Source organism: Primulina tabacum, chromosome 14 (assembly GCF_025594145.1).
Source record: "Primulina tabacum isolate GXHZ01 chromosome 14, ASM2559414v2, whole genome shotgun sequence".
NCBI lineage: Eukaryota > Viridiplantae > Streptophyta > Magnoliopsida > Lamiales > Gesneriaceae > Primulina > Primulina tabacum.
In genome coordinates, this window is record NC_134563.1 from 11,674,169 (window position 1) to 11,687,336 (window position 13,168).

The following is a 13,168-nucleotide window of genomic DNA, read 5'->3' on the forward strand; positions in this document are numbered from 1 at the left end:
CAGGAGCCACTCACTCCTTTATCTCGGAGACTTTTGCTAATCATCTGGACATCAAGTCCATTGGCCTAGATATAAATTTTTCGGTGACAGTCCCATCCGGGGAAGAGCTGTTAGCAACTAGCGTGATCAGGGATATCGATCTGGAATTGCAGGGCCATCTAGTATATGCAGATTTGATTCTACTCCCGATGCCAGAGTTCGACATTATTTTGGGAATGGACTGGCTGACAAAGAACAGAGTCCTGATTGACTTCCAGAAAAGATCAGTATTGGTTAGGCCGCTGGGCATGGAACAGTTTCTATTTGAGCCAGACAGATGGAGAAGCTTTCCTCGCATGATTTCGTGCATGCAAGCGAGGAGGCTGATTTCCAAGGGGTGTCAGGCCTTCTTGGCCAGTATTATTTCAGCGCCTGATGTACCCAATCCATCTTTATCCGACGTGCCAGTAGTCAGTGAATTCCCAGACGTCTTCTCAGACGTTGTTTCAGGTCTTCCACCAGAGATGAAGCCAAGGGCAGTGTTTTGTATACAGTCAGCGACGGTATTGTGAGATACCGAGATAGGATATGGGTTCCCAGCAGTGATTCTATCCGAGCAGACATCTTATCAGAGGCCCATACGTCCCCGTACTCCATTCACCCTGGGAGTACGAAGATGTACAAAGATCTGCAGCTATTGTATTGGTGGCCAGGGATGAAGAAGGACATCAGGCGTTTTGTATCCGAGTGCCTGACTTGCCAGTTAGTGAAGGCCGAGCATCAGAGACCAGCAGGTTTGCTCAAGCCTCTTCCTATTCCCGAGTGGAAGTGGGAGAACATTACCATGGACTTTGTGACCGGATTGCCAAGGTCAGCCAGAGGATCGAATGCTATCTGGGTGATTGTAGATCGTCTTACCAAATCAGCGCACTTCTTGCCTATTAAGACGACTTTCACCATGGTTCAGTATGCAGAGCTGTATATCCGAGAGATAGTCCGACTCCACGGTATTCCAGTTTCTATCGTATCCGACAGAGATCCCAGATTCACTTCCTCATTTTGGAAGAGTTTGCATTCGACTTTGGGTACGAAGTTGCTGTTTAGCACAGCTTTCCATCCGCAGACGGATGGGCAGTCAGAGCGAGTTATTCAGATTTTGGAGGATCTTCTTCGCGCTTGCGTCATTGATTTCTCTGGGAGTTGGGAGTCGAACTTACCATTGGTAGAGTTCACCTATAACAACAGTTTCCAGTCGTCTATAGGTATGGCTCCGTATGAAGCGCTGTATGGTCGCAAGTGTAGATCTCCTGTTCATTGGGATGAAGTAGGAGAAAGAGCAGAGTTGGGTCCAGAGATTGTTCAGCAGGCAGCAGATGTAGTAGTCAAGATCCGTGATAGAATGAGGACTGCTCAGAGCCGACAGAAGAGTTATGCCGATCAGCGGAGGAGAGAGTTAGAGTTTGCAGTGGGCGATCATGTCTTCGTGAAAGTGGCACCTATGAAGGGTGTCATGAGATTTGGCAAGAAAGGGAAGCTCAGTCCGAGATTCATTGGACCGTTTGAGATCCTCGACAGAGTTGGGACGCTAGCGTATCGTGTGGCTCTTCCGCCGAATCTGGCCGGAGTACACAATGTCTTTCACGTCTCCATGCTGAGGAAGTATATGGCAAATCCTTCGCATGTGCTGAATTTCGAGCCGTTGCAGCTTACTCCGAACTTATCTTATGAGGAGAGACCCGTGTAGATCCTAGACAGACAGGAGAAGAAACTTCGGAACAAGTTGGTTAAGCGAGTCAAAGTCAAATGGATCAACCATTCAGAGGAGGAAGCTACGTGGGAGTCTGAGCCGGAGATGAGAAGTCGATACCCTGAGTTATTCGGTGAGTTCTAATTTCGAGGACGAAATTTCTTTTAAGGGGGGAAGGATTGTAGAACCCGTAAATCAGTCTACGTATAAGCCATGCATAATTCTAGATTTCTAAATTTAATTGACTTCATTGCATAATTATTTTAAATGCATTTATTTGAAGTTAATTATTTTATTATTTCAGTTCAGTAGTTTGATTTTTAGCATTTCAGTTATTTCAGTGAGGCCGGACCGGAGTTGGAGTTTTGAGATAGAATTTAAGATTCGAGAAATATTTCCAGAAGTTAATTTAGCTAGCAACCAAGTTCATTTAAGTTAGAAAGGGAGGTTTGAGGATTTAATTTAATTATTTGAGGTGATTAAGAAATGAACTCATTTAAGTTATTAAATTAAGGGGTTAGCTCACTAAAATTATTTAAAGGATTAGTAAGGCTTCAAGGATTATTAGTTGACTAGATAACCAACACTTCCCCTTTATTTTATCATGCATTTTTCGGCCACCCTTAGTTGCTAGAAGATTCATTTTCCAACTCATCAACTTTGACCAATTCTTTGCATGTAATTAGTAGGATAATTTTAGGATTTTTGGGAGCACAATTTAATTAAATAAATGGACATATCCTAGTCTAGAATCAAGAGAGAATTCGGCCACTACCTCCTAGAAGCATCCACCAACTCATTTGATATCAAACCATAATTCAAAATTCAAATTTGGGAAGACTTGGTCTTGGATCTTCCTTAAATCTTGCACCCACTTCCCTCACCCTCCTAACCATTTTTCCCCCCCTCTCCTTTTCAAAAATTCAGAGTGAATTCACACTCATTTTCAGTAGAAAAATCGTGAGGTACCTAGCCAAAAAGAAGAGAGAAAAATCGAGAGGAAGGTAAGGTAGAAAAGAGAAGCGCTCCACCTCCTCCGTGCCGCGTCGTCGTTGTTTCGTTCGTTTTCTTTCGAAACGAAACCAGGCATGTATAGATTTCTTTCAAACCTCAATCAAGTCATATTATCATTTATTTTTCAGTACATGATCATGTTTATTCAAGTAAAAATCGAGATCCATGTCAAAACATTTTGAAACCACACCTGCAGAATTTTCGATTTCCTTGGCAAGCTTCACGGTTTCTTTTGTTTTGTCAGTTTTAGGTATTGGATCGACTCCAGGCTCCCAAGGCGGCTTATATACATGTAGTAGGATGCATTAGGACCATGTTGGTCCATTCAAACCAGCCCCATGCTTGCTGGAAATTCAGAATGACAGCAAGTCCCCATAGGTGCAGAAAATGTTGTTCGAAAATTCAGTTTCTTGTCATGGAGGAAAGACCTGATCTTGGCTGCCCCAAGGGCCTATAGCCATGGTTGGATCACTTCCCTAGCAAGTCTAAGACGTGACTAAGTTGCCCTTTTGGTGGCTTGGTCCATGGTTCATCGGTTTTTAATAAAAACGTCAAAACAACCCCTATACCCCTTCGGCTACTTCGGTTGGACAGCTTTGGGTTCGTTTCTTTTGGTTGCTTGGTGTGGATATTGGTTGGCCTATGGCCCTTAGCCACGGTTCATATCATGATCCTAGATGTCTAGATCGTGCCATGGTCAATCAAATGGCCATTGGAATGACACGAGACATCGATCATAGCATAAACACTACACACGCATTCAAGATGCTCTCGGTTGGACCCTTCGGTTGAGTTATGGTGTGATGCGGATTGTGGCTGGCCTAGGGCCCTTAGCCATGGTTCAAATCATTCCTTGGGATGTTGTTAAGAGTCTCTGGTCGGTGGTTCACGCCCCTAATGGCCTATAGTCTCGAAACCAACGCAAGTCTTGTAGTTGCGCAGCTGCTGGAAATTACAGCAAGTTGCTGTGTTGGTTCAGAGGCTCGTTTGAGTTCTTGGTTGGCTTTTAGCCCATGGCCTTGGACTGGACAGTGCCTCATTGAGTTAGGAAGGTCATGTTTTCGACCGTTTGTCATTTGGATCATTTTTGAGGTCGTACGAGAATTTACGGTGCAATGTGCCAAGTTGACTCTCGAAAGAGCGTTTCGTGTTTTGGCCTCCATTCCACCTAGATTTCGACCCTATCATTTTAGGAGCATTATTTTATGATTTTTCAGCGTATTTTAATCATGACTATACGTTGGTTCAGTGTCGGTTCAAGTTGGCTCGGAGTCATGATTAAATGCGAAGTCATTAGGCATCATAGTCGCATCTTTTGAACGTAAATTGCGTAGTTGGTCAAGTTTAAGCTATTGCATATTTTTCATGGCACAGTTAGGTTGCAGCGAGCCTGGAAACGATCCAATCCAATCCAGTTGGTAAAATTACATGAATTTTCATTACGTCAGTTAATTATTTTACGTGCATTAAATAGAAAATGATTATTTTTGAGATTTATGCGATATGGCTTGTGGTTTATTCACTATGTGGGAGTGTTATTTTATACGGTCGCCAGTGACCGATCAGTTCAGTATGGTACCACCCGGTCGCCAGTGACCGGCCAGCTCAGTTCAGTTTCAGCCTCCCCGGTAGCCAGTTACCGATCAGTTCAGCTTAGTGCAGTGGCCACAGGCGTAAAACATAATCTCAACAGAAAATTTTACCAGATATTTCAGTACAGGCTCCAAGGAGCAAATATTTTTACAGTGATTTCCAGTTCAATTATGCACGTATTATAATTGCTCAGTACAGATTATTTTCAGTATGCCTCAGGACAGGATAGGTTAACTCATGCATATTTTAAATTCAGATTTTTACTCGTTACCTGCGATATATGCATGCTGAGTCTTTAGGCTCACTAGACTTGATTGTTGTAGGTACTGATGAGGCCAGGGCCGAGGGTGGGGACCAGTGAGCCAGCTTGGGTCGGCAGTATTGGCACCCGAGGACCTCAGAGCAGCAGTTGTTATTTTTTTCCGCAAACAATTTTATCAGTCGTTGGATATTTTTAAATCGTTGTTGTTGGCAAAACTTTAATTTTCTTCCGCTGCAATATTTTGAAATATTGAACTTGATTCACCAGTGATTTTATGAATGAGGCCATTTAAGTTCTTTTAAAAAGAAAATTTTTAATTTTCCGCAAATTTTCAAGAAAGGAGTTTTAGGCCCTTCACAAGAGTGTTGATGAAGCAACCTACCAGTGAGATGACTAAACATATCAAACCACTCTATATTATAGCACATGTTAACGGGAAGCCCTTGTCTAGGTTACTGATAGATAACAGTTCAGCTGTGAATATTCTACCCTACGGAATTCTTCAAAAGTTGGGAAAGAATGTGGAGGACTTGATTCCTACCTGAAGTCTCTGTGGCGGCTTTTACCAGGGAATCTACAAAAAACTTTGGGAGTGTTGCCAGCGAATGGTACTGTAGGATCTCGATCCTCGCTGTCAGCATTTTTTGTAGTCAATTCTAGTGCTAGCTTCCATGCTTTGTTAGGGAGGGATTAGGATTCACACCAATCATTGTGTACCATCATCCATGAACCAGCTACTGTTGATGTGGAAAGGGGATGAGGTGGAAGTGGTACAGGCTGATTCGCAGCCGTATCAATCTAGTTCCAACACAGTAGAGGCCAGGTATTATGATGGAGCCTTCGGTCCTATTAAGATTCGGAATTACAAAGTGAATGAACAGCAAGGAGCAGTCTACATGGATACTAAAAATGTAAGAGAAGCAGTTGAAAAAATTCTCAAACCCACCGCCATGGTCTCTCCTAGACCCATGGTCCGGCCTATTATTGAGGAGGTCGATGATTAAGTTCACTAAAGAAGAAATGGAAGTGGCTTGCAACTTCCGAATGGAAAGCCACATTGCAGCATCTGGTGAATGAAGTACAATCTCAGGAATTGTGGGACATTGACGGAACTGAAATAATATTCGAAGATGAATGGGATAACAGTGAGGAGACAGAATTACAATTGGAAGATATAGTCTTAGCTCCGGCTCAGATGGAAGATTGGCAGCCAGAGACTCAAGATCCTTTGAAAGAGGTGAATATGGGGAATTTGGAATGCCCTAAGCCGACATATATCAGTGACTTGTTAGAGAAGAGAAGAAGGGAGAAATTGTAAAACTCCTCATAGAATTCAAAGATTGTTTCACGTGGGAGTGTGAAGATATGCCAGGTTTAGATTGTAAATTGGTGGAACATCGGCTACCAATTAAAGATGGTTTCAAACCATACCAACAGCCGGCTAGGAGGATGTCCAAGGAAATTGAAGCAAGAGTAAAAGAAGAAATTGAAAAATTGCTCAAAGTGAAATTCATCCGTCCAGTAAGATACACGGAATGGCTGGCAAACATAGTCCCTGTTATTAAAAAGAATGGGAAGCTTCGAGTTTGCATAGATTTCAGGGATTTAAATTGTGCCACCCCGAAAGATGTTTATGTTATGCCAATAGCTGATATGTTAGTTGAAGCAGTGGCAAAAAATGAGTTGATGTCGTTCATGGACGGATTTTCAGGATACAACCAAATAAAAATAGAAGAGGAAGATGTATCCAAGACAGCTTTTAGATGCCCTGGGGCGATCGGCACATTCGAATAGCTTGTCATGCCATTTGGATTAAAAAACGCGGGAGCGACTTACCAAAGGGCCATGAATACCATTTTCCATGACATGATCGGCCAGTGTTTGGAGGTATATATCGATGACATTGTTGTGAAATAAAAAAAAGCATCAGATCACCTTGGCCATCTCAGGAAGAGTTTTATAAGGATGAGACAACACAACTTGAAGCTGAATCCTTTGAAATGTGCTTTCGGTGTACATGCGGGGAATTTCCTTGGTTTATTGGTTCACCAGCGGGGAGTAGAGGTGGACAAAAATAAGGCTAAAGCTATCATGACAGCAATGCCACCGAAGACTAAGAAGGAGCTGCAAAGATTCCTTCGGTCAGGTAAATTATTTAAGAAGATTCATTTCAAACCTGGCAGGTAAAACTCGAGAGTTTTCTTTATTATTAAAGTTGAAAGATTCTGAAGAATTTAAGTGGGAAAAGTATCACCAAGAAGCTTTCGATAAAATAAAAGAATATTAATATTTGTCTAAACCTCCTGTTTTGATGCCCCCAAGGCGTGGTTTTCCCCTCAAACTATATATATCAGCCGCTCAAGATTCTATCGGATGTCTTTTGGCACAAAACAACCAAGAGAATCATGAGCAGGCCGTTTATTATTTTAGTCGATCACTTACTGAGATGGAGGTTAGATACTCAGTCATAGAAAAATTGTGTTTGGCGTTATATTATTCATGTACTAAATTGAGAGATTATCTGATTCATTCAAGAGTTTATGTGATTTCACAGACGGATCTTGTCAAATATATGCTTCACAGGCCTATCTTGACTGGAAGGATTGGCAAATGGTCGCTGGCATTGGCCGAATTCACCTTGATTTATTGCCCCCAAAAATCGATGAAAGGCCAAGCTGTTACTGATTTTCTGGCAGACCACCCTATGGTCGATGTTGCAGGCAGTGCACCAGTGGATATGTAACGTACCGTACTTTTAAACTACTTGAAATTTGCGGAAAAATAAAAATTTTCTTAAATACAAAATAAAATTTCAAATTTGCATTAAAATAAATTTATCGTCTAAAATATTTGAAATAAAAACAACCACAACAAAATTTGCCAAAAGAAATAATCGTTTAAACATCATAAACACTTCATAAAAATCATAATACTTGAAACAACATGCATAAAAGTATTCATAAAAATATGGACGGTCCTCGGGTTTAGCCTCCCGCTCAGTCCAAGCCAGCTCACTGGTCCTCACCCCTCGTCTCCTCAAATGCATCCTCACCTGCATCGATCAAGTCTAGTGAGTCTAAAGACTCAACATGTATAAACTGGGAGTAACGAGTAATACGTAATAAAATCACATGAAACCTTAAAATAGAGCGTACGTACTTGAAACTTGAACTTGCATACTTAAGCCTGAACGTAACATACTTGAAACTTGTGCATACATACATAAACATAGATGTGCCATCATCATAAGACTTTTCTTAAACATGCTTGCATACTTGTATATACTTGAACATTCATAAACTTCATAATTTTGCGTAGAGGCATGTTTCAAAGCAAGTGACCCATACGTAAATTCGCCTGATCATACTAAACCACAGTACTGGGCTGACAGGGAAGATCCACTGCCACATACATGAGATCCCCGTTCATGCTTTAACGGGTGGATTGGTCCCCGTTCATGCTTTTACGCTTCCCAATCCTGATCTAAACCCGTTCATGATTTAACGGGTTGGAGAGGTCCTCGGCCACGTTCACCGACTTCCAAACCCATTCATAATTTGGTCACGAGACATTTAGCATACCTCAAAAACTTAAAATATTTTCTTTTGCACGTCGAACATACTTACTTGACGTTGAGCGATTCGTTGGATCTCGCTTGGGCCCGCTGCTGCAACATAATAACATGAGTTCAAACACTTATCTTTCATAGCTTAGACGTAGGTACTCGTGCTCACCACCGAAGTAAATAAATAGCTTATGACATTCTAAATCTCTCGGAACTTGACCTCGTGTAGTAATAATCTTACTAAGCCATGATATAGAACCCAAAACAAAATCCTATATTTTTACATAAATAAATTTAACCATCGTACTAAACCATGATATAGAATCCCGAAGCAAATAAAAAAAAAATTTAGAGCGGGGTACACGGACCCCGTGTAGGGGTCCGGGTAGGCACCAAAATTTCGTATTTTTGAAGGAAAAAGGACACGGACTCCGTGTCGAGGTCCGGGAAGGGGTCCGTGTAGCCTCTGGACGTGGAAATTCACTAACTTAATGATTCATTCTTCCAACCCAAGCCTAAGGACCATGAACCAACACCTCAAAACTCATCCTAGAATGCTATTACATTGATTCAAACCTGAACAAACACCCCAAACATCCCCAAACATCGACAAGAAACTTCAATACAACAATAACCCGTAATTCGACATCGTTTCGCTTCCTACAACTTCTATTACATCCCAAGCCAATCCCGACTCAAACGAACCACCAAATAACACCTAAACACATCCCATAACATACCTAAATGTAGTAGCACAAGCCCGGAGATACCCAACGAAGCCTGCAACAAATAACTTCAAGAACATGATGAACATCATTTTAATAAGATCAAAGGTTTGAGCAGTCACACGAAAATAACCATAACTCACTCGTTTCTTGTCCGAAAATTATGAATTTTTTATCAAATCGAAGGTATCAAAAAGTTCTACGTTTTATATGTTGACAATATTTTCAGAAAACGAACTGAAATTACACAGGAACCGAAATGACAGAAAAACTTCTTTTTGAGATCTAAAATACTTCAGAAATCGATTCAATGCATAATCGCTCAAACTTTGCTCATAATAATTAAACTTTTACGTATAACATACATCAAAATATCTACTATGACGAGATCGATGCATAAAACGAAAGATTATACATGCCTTTGGTCTTGAAACGTAGGAAATCTCGCAAATCTCGACGATCCGGACACGAAGAAGAAATTTGGAGCTTCTTGCTATCCTCTAATGGTAGAATAGATGGAAATGGAGCTCAAGAACACTTGAGGAGAGAAGGGAAATAAATGAGGGGAAATGGAGGAGAATTGATGGGAATGAATTTTCTTCCGGAGAAGACTTGGACAAAGTCTTGCAATTGGAGGCAAGTGGAATGGATTTAGGGTAATTTAGGAATAATTTAAATATATTGATTAGGTTTAAACTAATTAATCAATATATGGTGTAGTCCAAATAAAATTTAGACTACTCGAGTCTTGAAAACAAATACATAAAATATTCCTAAATTTACAAAAGTTGCACCACAATTAAGGGAAAATAAAATATTAATTGTCATAGAATAAAATACTCCATAATTTAAAAATTCCTTTTAAACTTAAATAAAGATATTTTTTTAAATTTAAATAAATGCACGTGTTTTACGTGTACTGATTTTGGGCTCTACAGGATATCCCTGTGTTTTGTGTGAGTCAATCATGGACTTTGAAATTTGATGGTTCCACTACGGAGAAGGCGTCAGGGGTTGGAGTCGTGATAACCTCCCCAACGGGAATTAAGACATCTTTGTCATTTAATTTGGACTTTTCATGCACCAATAATCAAGCTGAATATGAAGCGCTAGTGATTGGTTTGGAAATTCTACGAGATTTGGGCGCTAAAGATGTGTTGATTATTGGAGATTCCCAATTGGTTCTGAAGCAAATGTCTGGGGAATATAAATGTTCAAGTCTGGCGTTAGCCCCTTACTTTACTGCTGCTTCACAGCTCCTTGATGATTTTGAAGATGTGACATTCCAACATGTGCCAAGACAAGACAACTGGGAAGCTGATGAATTGGCTCAGATTGCTTCCGGTTTAAGGATGTCGCCCTAGCTCACCCACAAACTTTTGTTGGTACAAAAGAGGAATCATCCTTCTATTTATCAACGAGGAATACAAGTGGACACCTTTGATATTGATGTGGAACTCGCCGGAGATTGGAGAGATGAGATAAAGGATGCATTGAGGAATCCTGAACAGAATTTGCATTATGGTTTGAAGATGAGAGTTCTACATTATGTCTTAGTGTAAGATGAACTGTACAGAAAAGGGGATGATGGGTTATTGTTGCGATGTTTAGGTTTCCCAGAGGCCATGAGAGTAATGCAGCAAGTCCATGAAGGAATATGTGGGGCACATCAGTCAGGGATCAAGATGAGATGGTTGATCCGCAGACATGGCCATTTTTGGCCATCGATGTTAAAGGATTGTATAAGATATTCGAGAGGGTGTCAACAGTGCCAAAAACACGGGAATATCCAGAGGATACCAGCTGATGAGATGCACGCTATCATAAAGCCGTGGCCATTCTAGGGATGGGCCATGGATTTGATAGGGAAAATTTATCCTCCTTCATCCAAAGGGCATTCCTTTATAATTGTGGTTACTGATTTCTTCACCAAGTGGGTTGAAGCCCTCCCCATGAAGAAGGTAGAGCAGAAAGATGTTATTGTATTTGTAAAAGAGCATATTATTCACAGATTTGGAATCCCACAATCGATCACGACCGACCAAGGAACAATGTTCATCGGGTCAGAAATGAAGGAATTTGTTGAGGAATATGGGATCCAGTTGATTAATTCCTCACCTCATTATCCCCAATCCAACGGTCAAGCTGAAGCTTCAAACCAAGTGTTAATCAAGATGTTGAAAAAGATGATGGAGGATAACCCCCGAGATTGGCCCCGGCTGCTATTGGAAACTCTATGGGCTTATCGGACATCAAAGAGAAGTGCTACTGGTCTAAGCCCTTTCACCTTGACTTATGGACATGATGCAGTATTGCCTATGGAGGTGGTGATCCCTTCTTTCAGGGTGATGAAGCAGAATGAATTGGAGCCAGAGCTCTACACGGAAGCTATGATCATGGAGCTTGAGGATTTGGATGAGCTGAGAATGCAAACGTATAATGCTTTGATGCTTCAGAAATCCAAGGTGGCTAGAAGTTACAATAAACGCGTGAATAAGAAAATATTTGAGGAGGGAGACGTAGTTTGAAAGGTAATTCTACCCCTCGGATCCAAAGACAGGGAATTCGGCAAATGGTCGTCCAATTGGGAGGGACCATTTAAAAGTTCATAGAGTACTGGATGGAAATGCATACTGGTTAGCGAGTCTAGATGGTGAACCACACAGGAGGTGCATAAATGAGAAGTACTTAAAGCATTACTACCCCAGTAGTTGGGTGAGGATATCAGACACCAAGGGTTCATGAAGCTGGATGCGAAAGAGTTTGGTACAGAGTAGGCTAGATGGCCACTTTGTTGGAATCTATCTTACTAACTTGTAAATAGTTTCTTGTAAATATGAGAGGAATAAGTTTTTAAGCCATTCTTTGCTGAACTTGTTTGTAAATAAGCATTTGTAAATAAATAAAATATTGGATCATGGATTTTCGCTGTAGTTAATTTGGGTAAAGTGCTCGTTGTGTTAGTTGTCCAAATCGGTGACAAAGCGATGTTCATTTAGGGCATGTCTTGAAATTTCGATGAGCTTTATGGTTTGGCCGTTCATTGAGAATGTATGTTGATTTGCGTTTGTTTGCGTCGTTATTAAATTTTCACTTTTTAGAAAAATTTTGGCAGAGTTTCCCTTGTAAATGTAATATGCCAAAAATATGAACACCTGCAAACAAATCCCCAACAGATACCAAGACAACAAGACATTATAACAATAGAGTTGGGCTTTCTAGCCACTTTCCAACGTTCACAGAACAAAAACAAAATAAGCCAAATCATGGCAAACAAGTACGGTGTATCAGGAATGTACCACGCTTTGGTCCAAACATTACATAAAAGTGCCAAACATAAACCAAGATCATGGTAAAGGTGAAAGCTAGTGCTTAAGAAAGGTCAAGATGCCGCAATTCCTCCCACTTGGACAGGCACTCTGCCCGAGTATGTTCCGCTGCTTTCAAGGTGTCTTCCCACTGTCGATAGGCATGTTTCTGACTCACTAAATCTTCACCCAGGCCTTGAATATCAACCTTAAGTCTGTTTGAGGAAGCCTTCAAAACTTCACTGTCATGTAGGAGGGTTACCATATCAGCTTTGTGTTGGGCGAGCTCCATCTCTAGTTTCTTCACTAATTCCTCTTTGGCGTCAAACTCCTCGTTTTTCTGATGTAAATGAGAAAGAGCAACTTTTCTTTCAGAAAGCATACCATCCAATTTCTTTTTCTGCTCCTTGAAGTTCTGCACCTGAATTAACGTCTCCGAACACGTAGAGCTTGAGTCCTGAAAATCCAGGAATGTGGTTGGCAAAGCATTCAGCACGTCGTGTAGCGGGGATATGGGGAAATCAGGGCTACTTGTCAGAATAGACACAGCAGAAAAAATGGTGGTTTTTTCCAGGTCCCCTAAGGCATTGAGGTTCATATTCAGAAAATGCCGCAGTGAAACTTTTGCGGTGGCTAGCTCCAAGCCAGAGGGGATATTCGAAGAGGAGACCACATGGGATGGTCCTGAGTCCAGGAAGCTGAAGTCGAAAGTATTCACTAAACTAGGAAATTCATTCCCTAGAAGTGGAAGACCCGTGAAACAAAGGATATACTGCAAAGTAATAGACATGGGACCACAAGAAAGTATGAAAGAATTACAAGGAGGAGCCCACAGTCTTACAGCGCCCTCAAGAAGGTCTATATTGAAAGTGGTGTCAACAGTCGACATCTGAATGAGTTGGTAAAGACCTTGTTTCCGCCAGGTACTACCATCAAACTTTTTCAACCGGTCTACCCAAAGGTTCCAATTTGCAT

General features: G+C 41.1%; 1 protein-coding gene across 1 annotated transcript; it reads left to right on the forward strand.

Moving 5' to 3' along the window:
• Positions 1–6,560: 6,560 nt before the first annotated feature.
• LOC142523792 (uncharacterized) lies at positions 6,561–10,249 on the forward strand. The gene is made up of 5 exons (XM_075627522.1): positions 6,561–6,778; positions 6,918–7,047; positions 7,150–7,334; positions 9,401–9,521; positions 9,824–10,249. The coding sequence occupies exons 1-5, from the start codon at positions 6,561–6,563 to the stop codon at positions 10,247–10,249; spliced, it is 1,080 nt and encodes a 359-aa protein (XP_075483637.1).
• The last annotated feature ends 2,919 nt before the right edge of the window (positions 10,250–13,168 follow it).